This window comes from Ptychodera flava, chromosome 10, assembly GCF_041260155.1.
Source record: "Ptychodera flava strain L36383 chromosome 10, AS_Pfla_20210202, whole genome shotgun sequence".
Taxonomy (NCBI): Eukaryota; Metazoa; Hemichordata; class Enteropneusta; family Ptychoderidae; genus Ptychodera; species Ptychodera flava.
The window spans coordinates 13799685-13824740 of NC_091937.1; the positions used below are offsets into that span (position 1 = coordinate 13799685).

Here is a 25056-nt window from a genome sequence, read left to right on the forward strand (position 1 = left end):
GGAAAAAAAATCTTGTTCATCGGATTTTTTGGACCAAGGTCCAGGATCTGCAAGCAAAATTGTTTTATTTTTTTTAGTCCGTAGGTAACCGCGGTCCCTCGGACTTTTTTGCCGGGATGCAGACAAGGCAAAATAATCTTTTCCCCTTTTAGGCTAACCAGAAATATCTCAGACAAGATACACTGATACTGGTTATTGAATCCAACACTATATTTCTCAACAATAACATAGGGAATTACATATAAGGTCGGTGTTTGCACAAAATGTTCATAGTATCATGGTCTCAGAATAAACCTAATATGCACAGCAAATCACTGAAATCCAACAATTCAGTATTGTCCTTCAATATCCCCCTGCTAGAACCTAGCATCTGAGTTTTTTTCACTTTGCTTTAGCCCCATGGCTTGGCCTCTTTACCGCTGTCCAGACACATTTTACATAATGGTCTAACAACACCGTTCAGAAAGTTCTCTTGCCGAAATAAAAAAAAAATCAAAATCGGACAAAGAAGCTAGAAGCGGCGATTTCGATTCATTTTTTCTTTCTGGCCTTACGGGAATCAAAACTCGACTTTACGAGATCAAAACATTTAATTCCAAAAAGTTATTATTCCTCATAGAGAAAATCCAAATCTCGTAATTATGGGATTTTATTTTCCTTTTCTTCCAAAATTGGCACAATACTGTACGTTTCCGTAGTTGCTAAGGGTGGGTCGTTTATACGCCCTCGACAGCGAGTTTCTGAATATCTTCAGCGACTTTTGCTTTGCTCCTGAGTATGTAAATAAAGTGTTCCCTGAAAATTGTGGTAATTCCTTCCAGTGGTAGCTGCTAGTGACGTAACGTGTGTGCTCCTCGCTTCCTTCAATCTCATCTGTTCTGTTGTCCTTGGAAACGAAATAGTAGTAATCGCAATTTCCAGAGTAAAAAGATAGAAAGATGGATCAGGAATGAATCGAACACGAGCGATGCAGACTGATTCTATATTGTACAGGATGGTTCATGCACAATACGTTCTCAGCATAACGGAAATGTGTCTGTTGATCATGATCTCATGCTAGGTTTCAGGTCTGTGGTCATTGGGCACGCGCAATCCACACCATTGGACTGTAGTGCACGTGTACCGCTTCTTGCCCTTGGACGTAGTGGTGAAGTAGAAAATGACTGTCCCAATCGCGATTAAAAACATCGAAGACCCCACGGCAAGGATAACGATTACAAGCGACGAAAAGGGTCTGTCATTCTGTGGAGTCACCGTAGAGATTAGCTCATTACCTCTCCGGATATCGGTTGTGTAAATTGTGTGCACCGGAGAGGGACGCACGCGCAGCTTGGCATGTGCGCGGCCATTGCCGACAGAATTGCTGACATCACAAGAAACCGATGCATTGTCGTCCTGTGGCTGTGTGACGGAAATTGTCAAAGTAGAGCCATTCTCGAATAATCTCGTCTGCAAGCTGTTGTTAACATTCCCTGTAGTTACTGACCACGAGTACGAAGAGGGTGCTGGGTTCCAGGCGCCTTTTACTTTGAACACAGCCGGTTCGCCGACAATAACTTCGACAATCGCAGACACCATCTCCGGCCTGGGCTTGAAATAAACCTCCACTGGTCCAACATCGCATTGCAAGGTTTTGTTTGCCATGCACGTTACATTTGCGCCGTTGTCGGCAGCGCTCAGTGGCCACTCATAAGTAACATCAGCGAGAGAGCTGTATGTACGATTCCCGTTTAGTAACATCCCAGATTTATACCATTGCAACTCTAGCGTGTGGTTTTTTCGAAATATGCAGTTTACCTCAAGCGTGTCTCCCTCTAGGTAATAGTTTTTCAATGTCGACGGACGACACTTGGGATAATATCCAGTCGGAGAAGAGTCTACTGTAAGCTCAACTTCCGGTGCCGAAGATATTGTACGACCAATTTTGCCGCTCATATCAAAAATTTCGCAGGTGTACTGACCAGCATCTGTTACATCAGCACCTTTAATTTGTAAATTGAATTCACCGACCGTGCTATTCCCGACGATACTGTACCTGGATGGTTCAACTATGCCTTCTAGATATTCCTTGAAAACAGTTCTGTTAATCGCAAAAGTGCCCTTGCGGTTGTTTTTCCATCGCACTTCTAAGCTTTCCGTTAGGTTAACCACGCTACACATCAGTACAGCTGTATCTCCTTCCATCACCACTGTATCGTTCGGTTCTTTCACGAACACCGGTGCTGTTGCCATCACAGATGCAATCAAAGCTCCCCAAAATACGCTTAATGGTACTAAAACGTACTGAGCCATGTCTGTGTAATAGCGCAGTATTATTACCATTTTCAATTAAAAAACTTCACATGAGGTGTTTATATAAGCCTCTACTTTTGCCTGCCGGAAAATGACTAGTGCCCACTCGCTCGACGTGTTTAACAGTTAAGAGACAACTTCATACAAATACTTATTATTTATATATAATGGTGATAAAAGTTTATTCGTCCAGCCACGATATTTTTATAGATATGACCTAAAACCACTTTCCTTCATTATATCAGAACATGATTGGCCTTATGATATGGTAAATGACATGACGCAGTTTAATGAAAGGAATTTCCGAATTATGATTTGCTGCTCTAGCATGCATATTTCACGGAGACAGTTTCATCAGGTCAAAGTTGCGACAACATCGTTTGAGTGCAGTGGGCAGCAACTTCAAAATTCGGAGCGCCAATCACAGCGCGCGTCACCGTCACATGTTACAAACACAGACTAGGCCAAGTTGGCGCCCGGCCAACTGCCGAATGTGCACCTGCGACAGCGGTCCAAGCACAGTTACATGCTGGCTGAAAAATTCATACCTGATACATCATTTGCTTCAAAAATGTTCATATCGTGTCAATTTCGATCGATTTTGAAAGTCCAAAATACAAGCGTGAGCAACATTCCAGTCACCCGCATAGGAAAGTGACGCCGACGTGCCCAACGTTCAATGTCGGGTGACTGGAACATGATGTCACTATGCACTATGAGACTGCATCGTTTCATTGTTTGGATTGGTACGGTAATGCGATCATACTTGTACAAAGACGTCGTTGCCATTTGAAATTCAGCTTACTGCTTTCATTTGACTGTCAGTCAACATATCATGACTCACTTGGTTAAAAAAAATCAAAAACTTACAATTGTAAAAAAATATTCACAATCTGATTGTGACCACCCTCCTCCCAAGATCTAATGGTCTGCCCCTTACATGTGGCAGATAAGACGCTCGTGTTGTGTACTCCAACGTCACTCGTGGACGTCGTGTAGCCATCGGAGCTGAAGTACATGTACTGAGCGATTACATGATAGGCTATTCACGGGTCACATACAACTGTGTGGCGAGGCTTAATAATCAAATCGTTCGACCAAGGTCTGATTTCGGGCAGCAGCCAGCTGCCCGGACAAGAGACCTTGGCAAGCGAAGGTGACAACGAATCACCATCTAGTATTTTCCTTCTGACTGGCTTCCCTCAGCCATATATCTCGGCATAATTGTCTGTTTGTGTTCTTCTTTCTGTTTGTCAGTCTTTTTCTGTTGATTTATGTCTGTGTCACGGTTTGTTTAATCTGTCTTTCCTCTTTCTCCATCCCAAACTCTCTCTCACTCACCCGTGTTGCGTCAGCGAAATTAAAGCAGAACAAAGAAAAAAGTAATTAAGAAACAAGGATATAATTTTAAAATGGAAACAGATTTGTGAACACATCCTATCTAGGGCAAATACCGGTGCGTACGAAGACCCCTTTATGCGCTAAGATAGTTCTAGCCGTCGACCAGTTTTGAAATACTGCTATTACATAAAATCGTTGCCTTGCAAACAATAGCTGATGTTACATAAACGACTTTCCGTGCAAACAATAGACCAAAACATATCAAATATTATTACAACATTACGAAAAGAGACAAACAGCCTGCAATCGGAGAGAACCATGTCTACGCGATAAGAAGCGGAACTTCAGCTGAAATTAAATTCCATTGTTTATATAGAAAACACGCGAAAGAAAAAAAGTCACAATTAAAGCGGAGTGTTTAAATGTTTTCTTGTCACGGAAAAATCGAGTCATTGTTTTCCATTGCGCACACATTGTCGTAATACATTGGGGCATTAGTATCGTTGTTAACAAATAAAATTCACAATATTTGATGTCATCGTATTACGTTGTTTCCATGCTGTGGTCGTTACAAGTCATACAAAATCACAAAATCTTATCATCGGCCTTCCCTCAGGCCTGATGTCATATCTTTGGAAATATCGTGATTTTCCGGCGTTTAATTCATGCTTCACATACGATCTCTACACTCGATTTACCAAGTCATTATCAGTTAGGGGATATTGAGAAATGATTAGAGCTGAGTGTTTTCACGCGTGTACTGTGTATGAACGTGAGGGAAGTCGAAGTACATTTTAGCAGGTGGTGGGAGCTGATAACGTGACTCTTTAAACATTTATGGTTTTGTGCATATTACTAGCAACGACAAACGAATCGAAATAAATTTATTAATAGCAGTTCTACAAACATCTTTTAAAATGTTTTCAATGACACCGATTACTATTGAGCTATTCATATCAAGGGAGGTCGTTTCCGATATCCGTAACTCGCTGCCCTATTAGATAGGTCATACCGCGGAGAAGGGGTACAGAACAGAAAACTCTTTCGTCTGTATATATTATTTTCAAGTTGGATTTGAATGAAAAAAAAAATAAACCAAACTATCAAATCTAAGTGTGGATCCACAGTAGAAACAAAGGAAAAAGGAAATACAAATATTCATTTGTGTTGGTGCGTGTTAATAACCGCATTGTAGTTTAAGGATCTCAGGACAGAGCATATGAGGAACTATATGATACATCCGCCGCCACAACATTTTCATTGTCCCCTGTATGACACTATTGTTAAGTTACGACACTGAAAAGCGACATCAAAAAACCGGCTGGCTCGAATGATGAAAAACTCACAAGTGTTATGGGAAGAAATTTACACAACGTTTTTTCTATTTACTAAAGCGAGCTTTACAACCGAAAAAATGATGTTAATAATAATCAAATTCAATCATTAGAAAATATCATAATCGTTAAGGAAATGCCTTCAATTTAAATTAACATGGCAAATCATACGTCAGCTTTGCAAAGAAGAAATTGAATCGGGTTGTTATTAGGATAAAAATAATTGAATAAAGTATTTTGTTATAACATTTCACTCCCTCCTACAAAATATTTAACATATAATTCAAAAGAAGCAAAGGATTTAATCTGATAACATTTCACAACTACCCTTGAAGTGACAAGGACATATGGCATCTGTTTGTATAAACACTGCAATCCAGTTTAAAGGAGCATTATAATTTCACACACAGTTTCAATATGAAAAGGATTCACTACCTAGCCTCCTGACGTACGGTACTACTGAGAGCCATGTCTTACTTCGCGCTTGGCCTGGTAGCAGAATTGGTCGATTTAACGGTCTTGACTTGCCAGCAAAATAGCAGCGCGGTGAACCTTCAACTGGACGACGTCTCGGACCTGTCTTAATACAAATATTATGAAATATGCAAATGAGATGGCCCATGCCGGATCCACAATACAAGTACAGGTAAACAGTATGTGAGATAACCCAGGCCTATCCTCAATACAAATACATGTCCAAACTATGGAACATGACGAATTAACTTCCATGTCTTGCGTCAGAACTTAATCACGCCATGATGCAAATGTACAGCCAAACACATAATAGAAAAGTATTTAGAGACGGGCTTAATCTCTACTCTCGTATTCTCGAACGACAGCTTTCCTCGCTCTTACATCTCTGTATAATTCTCTGTGTTATATCTCTTCGATTTTGTTGTTTATTAATCATTTCTCTGTTTTTCTGCCTGTGTGTCATTTCTTGTTTGATGACTCTTCTCTCACTCCTACCCTTCCCAAACACATTCTCTGTCTCTCTCTGTCCTCATCTCTCTCACTCTAATACGTCAGCAAAATTATATTAGAACAAGGCAAAATAGCAAGAAATAAAAAATGATATCATTTCCGACGGCGCATTTGTATGTAAATGCTGTTACGGTATTTAACCATACATGTATTTTAAATAACGCGACTACGTAAAAGAGTTTCCTGGCAGACAACAGACCGAAACATTAAATTTCATTCAAATATGACGAAAAGAGACGAACAGCTTGATCGGAAAGAGCCGTTGTGATAAAATTAAATTTCTTTGTTTGGAACACATACAAAAGAAAAAAAACCAATAAACTAGAGCATGTAAGCATTTTATCGTCACTGAAAATTCAAATCAATGTTTTCCTTTGCGCATAAATCGCCAAAATGGAGGAGGAGCATTAGTATTGTTTTTGCAAAATAAAACGACACTTTAAGGTATTTGTTGTCAACGCTGTATATTGGTTTTGTTTCCATATTGTCGCCGTTGCGAGTCATTCAAAACTGTTAAGCCTGCCATGGTCCTTCCCTGATGTCATATATTTGAACACACCTTGATTTCACGGCGTTTGCATTCATGCTTTACATAATGATCCCTACACTTTATCTACCATCTCACTCTAAAGTAAAGAACGAGAACTTGGAAACGATCGGGTTGTATTGGATGTGAGGGAAGTCAAATTTTCTCCCAGGTGGTGTGACCTTTCAAGGTTTTGTACAAACAGTAACAACTACAACACTGTTGAAATTTTATTAACAACAGTTCAACAGCTGTCTTTAATTTAAAATGTTTTCAATGACACCGATATGTGGAGAGAGATCGTTTCATCGATGTGGATACCCGTCACCCCATTAGATAGGTCATGCCGTGGAGAGAGGGTACAGAAAACACGTTAGTCTGTATATTTTCAAGTTGGGTTTGATGAAAAAAGAATTAAATCAGAATAAAAAAAAATTATGCGTGGATCCACAGTAGAAACACAAGGAAAAAGAAATGTAAACAGGTCGGCATATAATCACACTCTAAACGATTCATTTGTGTATTCTTTGTTTTGCGTCCCCACCCGCGTAGGTTTTTAAGGTTTTCATGAAAAACACACACAATGTATTTGAATAGGAAATTTTAAGACATGACCGCTTAGCTCTGAACTAAAATTTTGTTACACTTTTTTATTTGCTGCAATCAAATTACATTGTGTTAATTTTCTTGTGTGTGTTTTTCAGCCGCTTAGACGCGTACCTTTTCCCATTTTGAGTGGACGCAAAACAAAGAATCAAAATTTACTATAGGATCAGTAACTTTAGTTGAGTTGCGGCTAAGTAAAGACAATGATAGCGTCGTTTCACAGTAGGCTTCTGCTGTAAGTGAAGTGGACTGCATAGTGTACTCCCTGGTGTGTGTTTATTATGGGTCCATAAAAGCTCTTTGATTTTCACCGCAGTTATAACAAATCAGTGCAACTGCTGAAGCAAGTTTTGGAACAACTTTACAAAACAATTACACAAGTGTGTCAACATTTAGATCAATTTCACTGTCCATTCTTATCTGCATACCAGTGTAATTACCAGTCCGGGTTATGTCCATATAGAGGATAGTAGGGAAGAGCCAATGGCGTACCGTATATGTAATGAAATTAAGGCAAGAACCAATCACGTACTGTATATGTAACAAGGGTCAAAGGTTACGTTGGTTCACTTCGTTCAGATCGCGATATGACCTGACAGATCCACCGATCGAGTGAGACTATTGGCTACCCGGAAGTATAGCTCCAGTCGATTGGCGACGTTCTACCGTGTTAAAAATTGTAAGATTTCTTCAGGAATAGTTTTCTGAGTTTCTTTACCCTTAACCATATTCGACAAAGAGTTATTGGACGTTTTTCGTTCTCTTTTCCAGCTTTTGGTTAACTTCTCGGCGATTGATCCGGCGCGCGTTTTTCTGAGCGAAGGGTCAATCGTACCGGGAAACGCATGGTGATCGAAAAAATCGTGCTCCATCGTGCTCCGATGACCGACTAAAACAGTTGACCCATCTTTGTAAAGCTTGAAAAATTCTGCATACTGCAGATGGCAAGGTTAAATTGAAATTTGACCAAAAATAGGCGATATTTGGCGACAAATAACTTACTGTTGATTTACAAGGGTCAAATGCTGATTTCTGGGAGCCGTACCCGGCCAGGAAATTCATCCAAATAAGTAACTTTCAATGTACTAACCACTTGTGTCGGTCACCATCTCGGCCGCACTGAACATTGTGCGTAACGTCTACAACTAAAAACTACCCAGTGCTAAAAATAAAGGGCGAAATCAAGCCGAAAAGTTCCAAACTCGTTGCAATGTACGAGCCAAGGTTTGCATGGTTAAGTATTCATGACGTTGGCGGCGGCAGGTTCGCTGATTGGTCAATCGTACTATCCTCTCTATGGACATAACCCGGACTGATTACTTTGGTATCCGTCAGATCTCAGGATAGAGCCATGAAGAACTAATCAGGACGCATATGATACATCCGCTGTGACCGCATTTTTCAATGAATAAAATATTTATTGTATAGCATTTCACGCTCTACAAAATATTAAAGATAGAATTCTACAGGAGCAAAGGGTTTCATCTGATAATATTTCACATCTCCCCCTGATACAATGAAACAGGCCTTCTGTCAGTATAACAGTGGGAGCTAGCTTAAAGGTCCTGGAGCACCGTTTCTTCATACTCACAGCGTAGTTTGGAAATAGTCCGCCATCCCTACTTTCAATATGAATAGGAGCCATTACCTCCTGAATCACAGTCAACTACCATGACAGCCATGTTTTACTTCACGTTTGACCTAGTTGCAAATATGGTCGATCTAACTTTTTCTGTAAAGATAGTGTTATTACCCATGTCGTGAGTCATTCTGTACATGTTGTGTTGTAATTCAATTTCCAATATGTACCGTTGGTGGCGCCCTCGCTCGGATAATTGCTTGTTTCAACGATTTTACATTACCTTTGCAAGCGCTTTGGAAGTCTAAAAATGGTCATGATTTTATTTTAATTCAGATAGAAATACAGGCGGCAGAAAAAGTCTGTTTAAAAGGTTAAACTAGCACTATCTTAAAGATGACCATTACATTGGCTTCTTTGTTTGTTTATGACGGCACCAAGGCTATAACAAATGCATAGTTGGGTTGCTAAGTTGTAGTAGCTGTATGATTAATATTTTCAATTTTTATGGGAAAGAAAATAAGCAATACGTTCATTTCCGCGTCCACTTATTGCGCGCGTTTACTGGATAGTACTCTTCTAAAATTTGAACGGTCGATTTTTTTCGCTTTCCGAAGATGATGGCTAGACATTTTTAGACATCTCCCCTGATAGTGACATTGGGCCTTCAATTCTATGACACGTGAGCTTGATTTAAGGAACCGTTTCAGTTTGCTCAGTATGATCCTCTATCCATAGTTTCAATATGAATAGCATCGTTCTTGCTGAGCGGTTCACCAACGCCATTATTCAGCTCTAATCTGGCGTAACTCTCGTTCGATTTATGGAACCTGCTAAAATTACCCCTACTTATGGAAGCATACAAACAACAAACGAATCGGATCTACAGATTCTGAAAACAGAGTTTTACCAAAACCAAAACCAAATGTAAGTAAAATACAGCACACGTTGCGTTTGAAAAGTATTGTACTTAACGTTTTTAAAAATAGAAATAATTTTATACGAGATTTATACATGAGAGAAAATGCCAAGAGGATTTGACCTATAAAATGGGTTTCAAAAATGAATGAGAAATGCGCATTTTCGATTGAAACCAAGAGGTCAGTATTTTTAATCCAAACACTTTTGGTACGCATTAGGCCAACCGTATTCTTTTGTTTCTTTTCCCAACAATAATCGTGAACTGGTGTTCTTTACTGTGCTCGATCTGAAAGGATTTGTGGGGAATTTACGAGTAAGCAGGGGCACCAAACAAGCCCAGGTTTGTAGGTATTTTAACATAAATAGACCACCTAAGACATTTTGATCATATTCGAATTTTGTGATAGAAGTGAAAGAAGTTGGCAAATGTCCCTCTGCTGCGATTTTCCAACCCGTCTACTAAGACCTGGAAGCACAAATCATAATCTGATGAATGGAGCAAGCTTCGGATTTTATACAACTTTTTTACACTATCAACGTTTCTATCCCACACAGATGAACTTCATCAAGATAGATAAATACTTGGCTTCTTTAATTCATTCCACTTATGTAGGCCGGTGCACTTTGAAGAGTGTTTATCTGACCTGATGAACATCCTCTGTGTAGCATCGAAACGTAGATAGTGTTTATCGAATAAAATTGTATGATGTCTGACTCAGTTTGCTCCATTCATCGAACAGTATCTTCTGGCCACTCGGTTTAAGGTAGTATGCGCCTCGAAAGTGAAAGACTTAAACTATTGCTCAAACTTTCCTCGGACTCAAGAATAAAAATCGGGGGTCGCCGTGCACATTTTGGTACTAGAGATGAAAATATTCCAGGCTTTAATGATAGTTGCAATTCAAAATGGTCGCCATCCCTGTGTTAATTTCATGGAGAAAAATAAAGTTTTCTCTATTGTTGAAAAACTAAGACGGTAAAAAGTTTCCTAACACCAAGAGCTTTAAAATGAACATCCACAAGTGGTAGATCAGAAAAATAACTGCAAACGTTTTAGAGCCCGAGTATCTGTCCCCAAGCCTGGCCAAGGCACGATCTACCTTAAATCGAAAATGCGTATTTCTGATTAATTTTTTAATAATCGAATCATGGGTTATTTAGCAAAATTATCGATTGGAATCTTTTTGAGTCAATTCCCACCAGTAAACGGAAATGTACAAGTGTGTTGAATTGTTCACTTCGTAGCGGCCTCTTTCAGGCGAGTCTTTTCATGGCGCCCTCTTGCCCCTGCGGCCACGACCAAACATGTGACCAAAGAAAAAACATTCACTGATAAACGAACAACGTTTTCGGGGAAGTATTAGGTTCCTTTTCGATAAACATGTTTAAATTCGCACTAACTGTATACCAAAGTGAGGTAATGAAAATATATATCAGCATCGCACACTGTGTCACCTTTCAGGTTTTGGTTTTGGAATGAGAGTTGTCGTTCATAAACCTGTCAACGGTCCCACAAACCTATTTCAGCAATTTGTGGTGTTATGGTAAAGCACAAATCACCATGCCGATGTCAAGTTTTCCCAAACCAAAACTTAAATTGAAAACGATGTGTAAAGTTGCTCTCATTTTCTTATATATTCAAGTTATTTGTTTCTCTGGTACCGAAATTTGCTCGGTGACCCCTTAATGTTATTTTTGATTTTGTGAGAGAATGGTTGAAAGTTACATCGAGGAATCGAAAGTTTGAGCAAAAGTTTAAGTTTTCTCTTTCGAGCCGAGGCTCATACTACTGTAATAAAGTAAGCTAATAAATGTGACCATACAGGACGTATTCACTTCAACGTCTGACGTCAAAACTCAATTACGCCTTGTTGTAAAAGAAAAATAAAAAGACTGTAAACATGAACGAATACTTGAGAAATGAAAATAGACAGACTTTATCTCACTTTATCTCGACAGCCTTCCTCACTCTGTATGATTGTCTGTGTCATGTCTCTCTTCAATGAATTTTGTTTTTTTATTAGTTTGTTTTTTTGTCGTCTCTATGCTTCTCTGTCTGTATTTCATTGCTTGTTTGATCTGCCTCTACCTCCCTCCCACTCTTCCCAAACAATCTCTGTCTGTCTGTTTCTCTCTCGAATATTACTAGTCCAGTCAATCTAAGCCAAAAAAGGGGTAAACCTAGGACTAATTGCAACAGAAATTATTTCTTCACCATGCATTTTGGAAAGGTCCTAGAAATAACATACTAAAAGTATAAAAAAATCTAAGGGGTGCAACAGTGCCTAATTTGCATAAATGTAAAGGGGGCTCATGGGTATAAAATTGTCGCTGATAGACGATTTCTACTTAAAATATATGGCTAAACATGCTTTTGATCAGGGTTTTTTGGCTTATTTGCCTCCGTTTTGGTCTAGGCAATGTTGTTGAAAATATTTTGTCGTCATAGAAATATTCCTCATTTGCATAAATCCAATATGGCCGCCACAACACTTCACTTTTCTTAGTTTTTCTCGAATTAATAACTATTTTTAAGCTACTACTGACAGCAATAGAATAATTTTTTCACATTGTATTTTAGACAAGTCCTAGAATAACATACTAAAAGCCTAGTACAATCTAGAATTGTAAACAGTGCCTAATTTGCATAGATGTAAAAAAGATTATGGGTACAAACTAAGTGCTGATAGAATGTTTTCTGCTAAAAATAATTGGCTAAACATGATATGTTATGCAGGTTTTTGGCTTATTGCCTTGTTTTTGGTTTAGGTAATGTGATGGTAGTACATACTACTTTGTATAGATATAACGGATAATGGGTGCAATACATTCACTGATAAAAGAAATATGCATATTGAATTGAGAAAAATGCGACATTATGTTCAAGTAATGTATGCATTTATCTTAATTTTTGTCCAGGCAATATTTTTGAATACATTTTATCGCCCGAGAAATATTCCTAATTTGCCTAAATCAAGTATGGCTGCCACTGCATTTCACTTAAAAATTATATTTAATCTACACAACAAGTAGTTTTTGTTTCCACTCTGTATTGAATGTATAGAATGACAAACAAAATGACTATTAAGAGGGGAGACAGTGCATTATTTGAATAAATATAAAACTTAGAAAAGGGAACAAAATCGTTGCTGTTAATAGATTTCTTAAAAATATATTCAGCAAATTGATATTTAATTCAAGAAACTTGATTATTTAATGTACTTTTTGTGTTTGTAGGCAATGCATAAAATCATTTAAGATTCCTCATTTTACATAACTGCAATGTGCCCCTCCTACCACTTTACTTTTCCCTTTTTTGACCTATAGTATAAATGACTATATATAATGTTAAAAAACAACGGAGATCATTACAACTAAATTTTAGTAGGGTCATGGAAGTTACATATCGCAAGTTTAAAGGCCTGTGTGACACCAGATTTTCTCATCAGAAATTTACCACCAGATTACAATTTCAATGGAAAACAAAAGGGATTACACCTCAATCATTCTCATACAGACTAGAACAAAGGCGATCCCAGGGATCGCGAAAAGTGCATTTAATGAAGTTGTGCATAAGACAGCTAATTTACCCAAATGCTAAATGGGTCATAGATGCTATACAACCTGGTGCTGATAATCTATTTACGAAAGTGATTTAAGAGATAAGCTGACATTGTAATGACTATGTAACATCGTTTTGTTGTTTTTAGTTCAGGGATGTTTTCAAATATATCTTACAGCGATAAAAAATCCTTATTTGCAATTGTCCAATAAGTCAACCATGTCACTTCCTTTTTCTAATTGGAACATGAATTATTTCTTCACCTTAAATACTTAAAAGGTCCAAGAAAGGTATATTCAAAGCCTAATACAATCTACATTGTGCAAAGGACTAATTTAAAAGATTTTATAGGAAATGCCTACACTGTATTAAATGTAATAATTAAACTTGAAAGGTTTTACAATATCGTGAAAGAGAGATTGGAAGTTTTTACTAACATTGCTAAATATATTTTACCTAATTTTGAGCGATCCTCATGTGCATAAATTATATATGATGACCATTAAAATAATTTTCTTTAATTTTTCAAATTGACGTCAACTGATTTTAATTATGTTATCAGTAAAATGAGAAGTTACATTAAGAGACACTACTTGTTTAAGTTATATAATACTTTAAATTCTTCCTATCGAAAGATGTCCATTTTATAACTTGAATGAACATTTTGCTCAGTACAAAGAATTGACATGGTTATTTATTTTCTGTGTATTTTAACTCATTTTAATGATTATATACTAATAGGGCCTACATAAAGAAAAGCCCTGTAAAATAAACAATGATTGATTCGTTTATTTCATTTCAATTATCTAGAGAATTTGCATAATGTCAATAACATTGGGAACTTACTGGAAGATTTGGATTTTCTTAATGCATACCGAAATGCTTGGCCAAATAACCAACACTTTGTACTAAGGGAGGCTGAAGAACATATGTGTTTCAGCTCTATTTTCTTTTATTTTCACCTTTACCCGTATTACTAATATAGATTAAGTGTTGGTAAAATGTAATTAAAGACCAGGTTGTGTGGTCACTGGTAAATCAGATATACTTTTGACTGTGTGCAACTTGCCTGTTCATGCCACATACAGAAATTTATGATAATAATGATAAATAAATTATAATGATCATGATGACATAGAGGTACAATTGTTATACTATACTGCCAATTATTATGAAATATGGATAAGGAAAGCTGTTCCTTTATCAGCTGAAAGACATTACAATAATCAAAGGACACTGCATTTCTCAAAATTTTGAAATTTCTTGAAGACAACAATTGAAAATTAATATAAAGTCATATAATGGACTGAAGACAGAGATTTACTGTTTAATCTTACCGTATACAGCCATAGCATTTGAGGAAAAACTGAAAAAAATCTGTTGACTGAATCATGATAATCTAAATCTAGATACTTTTCATAATGTTACATGGTCTAGCTGCTTTTTCAAATTTTCATGACCGTGAAACAAGAAAACCAAGATGTGAAGGGATTTGCATCACAGAAGCTGCCGTTAACGAGTTTATGAATTAGGATATCAAATTTTGACATCAAATTATCATAAAATTGGTTATCCTGTATTTTGAACCTTATGGAAGTCTCACCTCAGATTGGCCAGACTCTCAATTCCGTGAGTGATCGATCTTATTGGTAATAATGCAAAAGTCTTATAATCTGCAAATGGGAAGTCCATTACATAACAGCCCCATGAGTGATACTTGCACATCTAAGATCAGATATGATACGCAGTACAATTATATCATCCTATGCTTCACATCTTTTCATTGAGTTATCCTTCCCAATACTTATGGGTTCTACAATGAACTGCAGCAGCATGAATAACCCCGACAGAAAGCAAAATCTAGACTTTCTGTTGTCAACGAAGGGATTCTGGCTGTAAACAAATGAACCACCTAGAGGAAGATGTAAACAGAGAGGAAGAGGAAGAAATTTTGATATGATAATGACCATCATAATAATTGTCATCACCACTACCATCATGGTGATTCAAATGATGTTCGTATTTATACTAATGATAGTTTAATAATGAGAAGGATGATTCACAGGCACAACTGTTAAGTTTGGGGAACCATTTATTAGTAACTGAATATTTCCAACGCCATTGAAGATAGTGACCAAAAGCATAAAATATTCCTTCAAATATTTTACTGCAATCGAACATGTTCTAGGAGAAAATGACTTAAAATGACAATTGATGTCAAAACTTGAGCACGTCCAATGATTTTTTATGAATAACCTTATCGTCGTAAAAGAAAGAAGAATATCCAAAGAAAGAATTCTGATTCCTTTTATTTAAACAGTAATTCTCTGAAACTCTTCTCTTTATTCATCGCATTTCTGAATAACCAGAAAATGTCAATGGAAGCTATTGTAGGCTTATTGTATTCAGAAGACCGTTTGTGTCAATTATGCAAATTAGGCCTTTTGTATTAAAATATGCAAATTATGCATGCAAATTAGGTCAACCTCTTTTGTTTTTGGTAATTCTTGCAAAACCTTAACAATTTCATGGAGAAAAAAAATTGTTTAAATATAAGCTTAAACATTCATTTTGTCTGAAATAGTGGAAAAACTGTGAATATATGCAAATTTCTTAATTTGCATATTCTTTATTGTTCAAGACATTTAGAAAATAACTTGTTGAACCTTACTAAATTGTGTTGCAATGAAAAAAGTCACTTGAATTCAGTTTACATGCCCAAAATGTGAGTATAGCAGTCATTTTAAAGGCGATATATAGCTAATTTGAATATATGCAAATTTAACCAATTTGCACCCCTTATATTTTCCTATACTTTTAATATGTCATTAGTGAGACCTTTCCAAAGGTCATGGTGAAAAAATAATTTCTGTTGCAATTAGTCCTAGGTTAAACCCTAAATTGACTGGACTATACGTGAGAAAAAATAAATAAGGACAAAGAAAAAAGCAAAAAAAGGAACAAAGATGTAATTTCCAAATGAAAATAGCTCATTTGAATGTAAATATTGTTATAGTATAGTTAACCATATTGAAATAAAATATGTACTGCATAAAAGAGTTCCCTTGCAAACAATAAACCGAAACATTAAATGTCATTAAACTATGACGAAAGGAGACTGATCGGAAAGAGCCACGTCCTCACGATAAGCACTGAAAGTTGTGATAAAATTTAATTCCTTTGTTCAGAACACATACAAAAGATATCTTTAATTTAAAAAGTTTTTAATGACACCGATAACTTTTGAGCTATTTATATTAAGAGAGATCGTTTCATCGATGTGCGTACCTCGTTGCCCCATTAGATATAGGTCATGCCGGGGAGAGGGGTCACAGAACAGAAAACACTTTAATCTGTATTTATTTTCAAGTGATGAAAACTTGAATTAAATCAAAATGTCAAAGATATGCATGGATCCTCAGCAGAAACAAAAGAAGAAAGAAATACAAATAGGTCAGCATAAATCATACTCCCAACGATTCATCTGTGTTGAGGTTAAGTAGTATCCGTCAGATCTCGTGAAAGAGCTCATAAAGAACTACATGGTAAATCCGCCGCCACCACATTTTTCAATGTGGCCGACTGATGGCGCTATTGTAAAGTTACGATACTGAAGATCAACATCCTGAATGCATTCATATGATGATCTTTGTAATTAAACAGCTAATTATTTGTTGTTTTTTCAGACAAGACGCATTTTAATTTTAATGCATTCACTGTTATGTAGATTTGTTTTATTTGTGACTATGTGGAAATAAATTTATCTTTTTCAAAAAAAATGATTGCGCTTGTAATTTTAACGCATTCAGAGTTATGTAGATTTGTTTTATTTGCGACTATGTTGAAATAAATTTATCTTTTTCAAAAAAAAAAGATCAACATAGGTCGTCTTAATTCAACGGGAATTGTTAGCAATTCAATAAATGATTTAAATTGGAAGATTTTCCATAGAGGCCTAGTCACAGGCAGTTTGGCCAAAACTTTCAATTTAAGTGATGGGAAATGCCATATTTGTGGCCAAGAAGAAGCATTTGAGTGTAAATATGTAAAAGAAATTTGGGAGAAATGTATTTCTTTCTTTGTCAGAAAATACAACTGTGATAAAAATATCAATATCAACAGAGAAGCAATTGCAGGAATCGAAAATGATAATAACGCAACATCTGACATTATTTATTGTATTACTTCCTTTGTAAAATACACAGTGTGGAATATTCGAAATTCAGTTACTCTTGATGGGATTAAAGTTTCCCTTCAATCCTATGTTATGCAATTAAAATGTTATCTTTCCTCGTAGATGAAAACGTTATATTTCACTTATAAGATGATGAACAAAACTGAGGATTTCATCGCAAAGTTTTCAAGCCTTGTAAGACTTGAAGGAGAAGAATGCATCTTGAATGCATTCATATGATGATCTTTGTAATTACACAGCTAATTATTTTTTTGTTTCTTTTTTGTTTCAGACAAGATGCATTGTAATTTTTATGCATTCACAGTTATGTAGATTTGTTTTATTTGCGACCATGTTGAAATAAATTTATCTTTTTCAAAAAAAAAAAAAAAAGATCAACATAGGGAAACCATTCGGCTTGAATAACCAGAAAAAATATCAGAAAAGTTATTTGAGGGAAATGCACTTGGGGTAATCTTTTCCCAAAGGGAGAATTACAACTGGCAAAATAATGTTTCAATTCAACGACCAGAAATATATTGCTTTTTTTTCTTGTGAAATAAAAATAAGTTAATGTTCCTGGCTTTGTCCAACGTCGTTTGTTCTGCACCACATCTTGGGCTTCAGCAAAATCGCAAAGTACAAAATGACAGCCGCAATCACGAGTGAAAACGTCGAAGCTTCCACGATCAGAACGATTACAAGTGGTGAAAGACCTCTCTCATAGCGCGGACTCACAGCAGGGGTGACCCAGTCAACTGTCCTAATCGAAGTTACTCCGATATCGGTTGTTTTTGGTGATGTGTAAATTGTTTGCACTTTAGAGGGGCGCACGCGCAGCTTGGCGAATGCGCGCGCATTGCCTACAGAATTGCTGACATCACATGACACCGACGCATTATCGTCCTGCGGCTGCGTGTCGAAAATTGTCAAAGTCGAGCCATCGTTGGAAAATCTTAGTGGCAAGCTATTATTGGCAACTTCCATGTTATTTACCGACCAGGAGTACAATGACGGTGATGGGTTCCAGTCGCCTTTTACTTTGAACACAGCCGGTTCGCCGACAATAACTTCTACGATCGCAGACACCATCGCCGGTCTGGGCTTGAAATAAATCTCCACTGGTCCAACATCGCATGTCAAGGTTTCGTTTGCCACACACGTTATCTTTGCGCCGTTGTCGGCAGCGGTCAACGGCCATTGATAAGTGACATCAGCAAGATAGCTGTACGCACGATTCCCGCTCAGGAGTATCCCAGATTTATACCATTGCAAATCCAGCGTTTTGTTTGTTTTTCGAAATATGCATTTTGCCTTCAGCGTGTCCCCTTCTAGATAATAGTTTTTCAATGTCGACGGACGACACTTGGGATAATATCCAGTTGGAGGAGAGTCTACTTTAAGCTGTGCTTTCGATGTCGTAGATACAGGGTGACCTAATATCGTGTCAAAAATTGCACACATGTATTGATCATCATCTGTTACATCAACACCTTCAATTTGTAAATTGAATTCACCGACCGTGCTATCCCCGACGATACTGTACCTGGATGGTTCCACCCTGTCTTTCAGATGTTTTCCTAAAACAGTCCTGTTCGTCGACAAAGTGAAATTTCGGTCACTCTCCCATTGCACTTCGAATCCTGCACGTAGGTTAGCCACGCTGCACATAAGGACCGCTGTGTCTCCTTCCATCACCACTGTATCGTTTGGTTCTTTCACAAACGCCGGCGTTGTAGTCACCAAGGATGCGGTCATCAGAGTTCCCAAAAACACGCTTAACTGTCCAAATACACACCGAGCCATGTTTGTGGAGGCCTAAAGGTGTGGTATCACCGTCAGTTTTACTCAAAATGTTTCAAAGTATATGACTCTCCCTAAGTGAAAGTGACTCGCTCGCAGCGCGTGTTGAAAACTTAAAAGTTATCATGATACTTAATGATAAGACTGCTGTAATAATAATGACGACGACAATGATTAAATTATATTCACAACAATTATCTGTTTTATAGATTTGACCTATGACACTGATGGTCTATTATTAGCACAGAACATGATTGACCTGAATCCTTTTGATGAGAATAATGAGACGCCGCCGCAAAGAGATTTCTTACAAAAGTTAAATTGCAAATAAGGGACACGCACAGAATCGCTGTGTACTAGATACATGTAGGTTCTACGATCGGAATTTTCAGAATTTTGATTTTTGTCGCTGAAAAATAATACAGGTTTCACGGAGAAGTTTCATCAGGGTTGTAGTTTGCGTAGGCCCACTTTACCTTGAAATGAGCTGATAAACGTGACAATACAGGATGTAGTCACTTCCACGTCTTATGTCAGACTAGATTACGACATGGTGTGTAAATCTAAAACACAAACTTATAGGCTATACCCGAACAATGAGCCGAGGTGAACTCCTTCTCCACTCTCTTTCCCCTCGAATCGACAGCCTTCCTCGCTCTCATATATCAGCATGATTGTCTGTGAAATGTCTCTCTTTGATTTTGTTTGTTTGTCAGTCTATCCGTGTGTCATTACTTGAATGCCTCTCCTCTCCCTCCTGCCCTTCCTAAACACACTTTGTCTGTCTGCCCGTCTAATTGTCTGTCTGTCTGTTTCTGCCTCTGTCTATCTGTCTGTCTGTACCCCCATCTCTCATGATTACGTCAGCATATTAAACTAGAACAAAATTAAAGGCAAGAAAGAAACTGAATTTCCAAACCTAATCGATGCCTTTATATGTAAATTTTGTTATAGTAGTTGACCATATTTTGAAATAATGCTACTACAGTCCTGTGCATAAAAAAGGTTCCCTTGCAAACAATACACCGAAACATAAATGGCATTACAATATGACGAAAAAAGACAAACAACCTGATCAGGAGAGCCATGTTCTCGCGATAAGGACCGAAACTTGTCATAAAATGAAATTACATTGTTTTAAACACATGCCAAAGAAAATACATGTCAATGGGAGCATTTACGCGTTTTATTGTTACTGAAAATTCCAGTTAATGTTTTCCTTTACACATAAATTGTCAAAACAGAGCATGAACCTCGTTATTGACCAATAAAATTGAAGGCATTTGTTGTCATCGTGTTACATTTTTTGTTTCAACATTGCAAGTCCTACAAAATCTTTAAACTTATTATTGGCCTTCCCTGATGTCATATCTTTGAAAATATCGTAATTTCACAGCGTCTCCTTTCAAGTAAATAAGGCGATATTGATCGAGCATTGAGTGTATTTGAATCATGTTTAAAATGTGAGGAAGTCAAATATTTTCTCGCAGGTGGATAGAGCTGATAACGTAACCTTTCAGAGTTTTATGAATATAGGCGCAATAAAAACAGTATCGAAACAAATTTATTAGCAGCAGTTCAACTGCTCTCTTTAATTTAAAATGTTTTCAATGACATCGGTCACTGCTGAGCTATTTATATGAAGAGATATCGTTTCATCGATATGCATATCTCTTTGCCCAATTAGATAGTCATGCCGGGGAGACGGGATACAGAACATAAAACTCACTTTCATCTGTGTGTATTTTCAAGTCGGGTTTGATGAAAAAAGACTGAAATCGATATATCAATGATATGCTTGGATTCACAGGAGAAACACATGGAAAAAGAAATGTAAATATGTCTGCATATATCATAACTCTCAATGATTCCTTTGTGCTGGGTTTTATAACCACATTGGTCCACTATCTGTCAGATCTCGGGATAGAGCCAAGAGGAAATATCAGGACGTACATTACGTAAATCTTTCAATGTCGCCGACTGGTGGCGCTATTGTCAAGTTACGATACTGAACATCGACGTCGGGAAACCGTCTGGCTCGAATGACAAGAAAAAACTCACAAATGTTATGGGAGGATAATACACGGTGTATCTTTTTTTTTTCACAAAGGAAGAATTACAATTGGAAAAATAATGTTAACAATAATCAAGTTCAATAACCACTGGCAAATATTACAATTTTCAGGAAATGGCATTTTTTTCTCAATACAAGCCTTCAAAGTGGTAAGCTTACTTATACATTTACGATGTCCGATATGATTATTGACAAATGAATTCGAGTCAAGATTATATCCCCTTTAAATCAAAACTGTTGACATCACAAATATTACACTGTCTCTGCATCTGGCATTAAGAGGAGATATTTTGACGTTGAACATGAAATTTTGATTTAAACAAAGAACAAAAATAATTGAAAATACATCAAAACCTGCATCTAATTGAAATGCAGCTTTAACGACAATTATTGTTATTTTTATCCCTAAGGGCAAATATCACTGCATATGGGCACTTCATTGCTCGGTGGGATTCTAGATTATTGTCTGCTTGTGAGATTCAAAAAATGTTAATTTTTTGTATCTCAGGGTAGAGATATCGGCGTCTGGAACGAATCTACTGATTATCTGTCAAAATGATAAATATTTTTGACGGTGTAAATATTGATCCTGTAACATAATGTGGTAAAAGACTCACGAAGCCACTCCCTGTAGTCAGTGTGTACGCTTGTTCGGCCGCAACTAAAGTATTATATATCGTATGAAGGTTAGCTGCAAAGCGTCATTTTATGATAAATCCGCTTGTTTGTGAGCGAAAAATTAAATCAGACATAATTAGTGAATATGAATAGTCTTCGAGTGAAAGGACATCTGATGTGTCGTTTCTACAAGAGCGCCCTCAGTGACGGATTTCTTAATATCATTTTCACTGCTGACAACAAATTTCGATTTGCTCCTGGGTATGTGAGAAGTGTCATGAAAAGTTGTGAATTAATTTCTATAGTCCTCGCTTCGTTCAACCGCGCCTGTTCTGTTGTCTGTGCAAGCAAAAGAGTAGTTATCGCCATTTCAAGCTCTCCACACAGAGATGAATCAAGGAATGAAACGAACGTTAACGATGTAGGCCGATTAGAATGTGAAGGACACTATACCAGCGTAACGAAAAGCGTGTTGACGCCATGCTAAGTTTCATGTCTGAGGCGATTGAGCACGCACAATCCATACAATTAGACCGCATTAGTGTCCCTTTGCGTAGCAGCAATCGCGAGTCAAAAAATCAAATCTCCCGTAGCAACCGCAACGATTACAATCAAGGACAGAGGTTTGTCATTCAGCGGACTCACAGCGGAGGTATCGGTTGTTTTTGTCGTTGTGTAAATTGTCTGCACGGGAGCAGGGCGCACGCGCAGCTTGGCTATTGCACGCGCACTGCCTACAGAATTTGTGACAACACATGACACCGACGCATTGTCGTCCTGCAGCTGTGTTTCCAAAATTGTCAAAATTGAGCCACTGTTGGAAAATCTTGGTTGCAAGCTATTACCCACTTCCACGTCATTTACCGACCAGGAGTACTGTGAACGTATCGGGTTCCAATCGCCGATAACTTCGAACACAGCCGGTTCGCCAACAATGACTTCGACAATCGCAGACACCATCGCCGGTCTGGGCTTGAAATAAATCCCCACGGGCCCAACATCGCATGTCGAGGTTTCGTTGGCGACACACGTTAACGTTGCGCCGTTGTCGGCAGCGCTCAGCGACCATTGATAAGTAACATCAGCGAGAGAGCTGTACGAACGATTCCCGCTCAGCAACATCCCAGATTGATACCATTGCAAGTCTGGCATTTGTTGTGAGTTTCGAAATATGCATTTTGCCTCAAGCGTGTCTCCCTCTAGGTAGTAGCTTCTTAATGTCGACGGACGACACTTGGGATAATATCCAGTTGGAGAAGAGTCTACTGTAAGCTGTACCTTCGGCGTCGAAGACAGAGTGCGATCTAACAGGCCGCTGGTTTCAAAAATCGCGCACATGTATCGATCATCGTCGGTTACATCAGCACCTTCAATTTGAAAATTGAATTCACCGACCGTGCTATTCCCGACTATACTGTACCTGGATGGTTCCACTCTCTTTACCATACTCTCCTAAAACAGTTCTGTTCGTCGTGAAAGCGCCCTCTCGGTCACTTTTCCATCGTACTTCGAGTCCTTCGCGTAGGCACAGATAGAGGGACTGTGGCGTAGGTTAGCCACGCTGCACATCAGGACCGCTGTGTCTCCTTCCATCACCACTGTATCGTTCGGTTCTTTCACAAACACCGGCGTTGAAGCCACCAGGGATGCGATCATAGGTGCCAAAAATACGCTGAACTGTAATAACAGAAGCTGAGCCATGTCTCCGTAAAGGCGAGGTATAACCATCAAGTCAAACTACACAATACATAGGTGTTTTGACGAAAGCGTAAGCTTAAGCCTTTCCCTGCGACAAAATGACTAAGTCACTGCTAGTGTTGAACAGGTAAAAGATAACTTGATACTTAATAATAATATTATAATGATGATAATAATAAAACAATGTTATCATTTCCATATGGAAACGGATTGTCACACATCCTTTGCAAAGACTCGTGCATAAATGAAAGCGCGCAATTTATATACAGACATATTTAGTTGTTGACCATTTTCTGAAATGCTTCCGTACACACGAGCCTGATCGGAAAGCATGTCCTAGTCGCGATATGGACCGATACTCGTGCTAAAATTAAATTCGTTGTTTACAAATATTGTTTTTGAAAGTTCGAGCTATTTCATTTGGATAGATTTTTATAATTTTGTATGTTGGTTTCTGAACTCTTAACAATCAGCTCAGGAAAGCTGCCAGGAATGTCCATGACGCTACACAGATTTTAAATATAGTAACAGCTGGTTCAGGTACATTGCCTTCGGAACAATGTTGTTTGCGTAGGCAAATTTCTTCAGAAATAGCAATATCAAGAGTCACGCAAACAAAAGATCACGGCTCCCAGTTATAATTATCATTTATTACATTTTCTGTTCTGCCCAAATCAACCCGAAATAAAAGCTTTTGTGGAATTTAAAAGTGTTCATATCTGAGATAGAATTATTGAAGGATCGTATACCATCAGGGCCACCATATTTAGGACAAGAACGGTATATAACTGTTTATGATTTAAAGGAGCAATACTGTAATTTTTGGTAAGTTACATAAATTATGTTGAAATATATGAAGTATCGGACTTACATAGTTTGAACACAACAGTGTGTATATTACGCAATACTGTTGTTGACAAGTGAATTCTTGTCCAATAAAAATTAAGCTTGCCACGATTTATACAACATTTGGCATGACACGCATACATACCCTTTTGACCAATTGCATTTTCATGAAGACATTTTCATCATGGATTTTCCGCCAAAACTCGCTCCAGACATCTTCAGCTTTGTTTTACACACGTTAAAGTTATATCGGCAGTGATTTGATACAACAAGACTGGCACCGATTAACATTGATACCGAAGTAAACTTACTGATTCACTCTTCAGGAAAGAGATTTCCCGATCTCTTCGTGTACAGCAACATGATTCTTGGTTTATCCGTTCTCTTGGGTGACTTTGATTTATATTACGACTGCCCTTACGATCCTAATATATTAAGAATTATGGAGCAGCATTCTATACATAGTGCCGTAATCACTAGGTTACACAAGCCATTCATATGAAAGTCACATTCTGGCTTAGTTATAGCACAAAACTTACAGCAATCTTACACACTCCACCATCGTTCCCAGAGCTATTACACCTGATCATCTCTGCATTATCGGCCATCTCTATGCAACTTTGTAGCAACCTTGCATGTTCAAGCATGTCGTTTTGAAAGTTTCAACACTTCACAGTATAGCTAGGGTTCAATATTCA

The 25056-nt window shown here is 37.7% G+C and overlaps 3 protein-coding genes across 3 annotated transcripts; all 3 read right to left on the reverse strand.

Moving 5' to 3' along the window:
• Positions 1 to 1056: 1056 nt before the first annotated feature.
• LOC139143023 (cell adhesion molecule 3-like) lies at positions 1057 to 2232 on the reverse strand. Its single transcript, XM_070713214.1, has one exon. The coding sequence runs from the start codon at positions 2230 to 2232 to the stop codon at positions 1057 to 1059; it is 1176 nt and encodes a 391-aa protein (XP_070569315.1).
• Positions 2233 to 16096: 13864 nt separating this feature from the next.
• LOC139141422 (cell adhesion molecule 3-like) lies at positions 16097 to 19268 on the reverse strand. Its single transcript, XM_070711048.1, has 2 exons — positions 17026 to 19268; positions 16097 to 16770 (listed from the first exon to the last, which is right to left on the reverse strand). The coding sequence occupies exon 1, from the start codon at positions 19123 to 19125 to the stop codon at positions 17890 to 17892; it is 1236 nt and encodes a 411-aa protein (XP_070567149.1). The 5' UTR covers positions 19126 to 19268; the 3' UTR covers positions 16097 to 16770; positions 17026 to 17889.
• Positions 19269 to 22384: 3116 nt separating this feature from the next.
• LOC139143024 (cell adhesion molecule 2-like) lies at positions 22385 to 23260 on the reverse strand. Its single transcript, XM_070713215.1, has one exon. It carries the CDS (start codon positions 23258 to 23260, stop codon positions 22385 to 22387), a length of 876 nt encoding a protein of 291 aa, XP_070569316.1.
• Between the last annotated feature and the right edge of the window lie 1796 nt (positions 23261 to 25056).

Bases quoted from the DNA above. Each gene is read 5' to 3' on its own strand.
- LOC139143023 (XM_070713214.1), bottom strand. From the start codon at position 2,232: ATGGCAACAGCACCGGTGTTCGTGAAAGAACCGAACGATACAGTGGTG.
- LOC139141422 (XM_070711048.1), bottom strand. From the start codon at position 19,125: ATGGCTCGGTGTGTATTTGGACAGTTAAGCGTGTTTTTGGGAACTCTG.
- LOC139143024 (XM_070713215.1), bottom strand. From the start codon at position 23,260: ATGGTAAAGAGAGTGGAACCATCCAGGTACAGTATAGTCGGGAATAGC.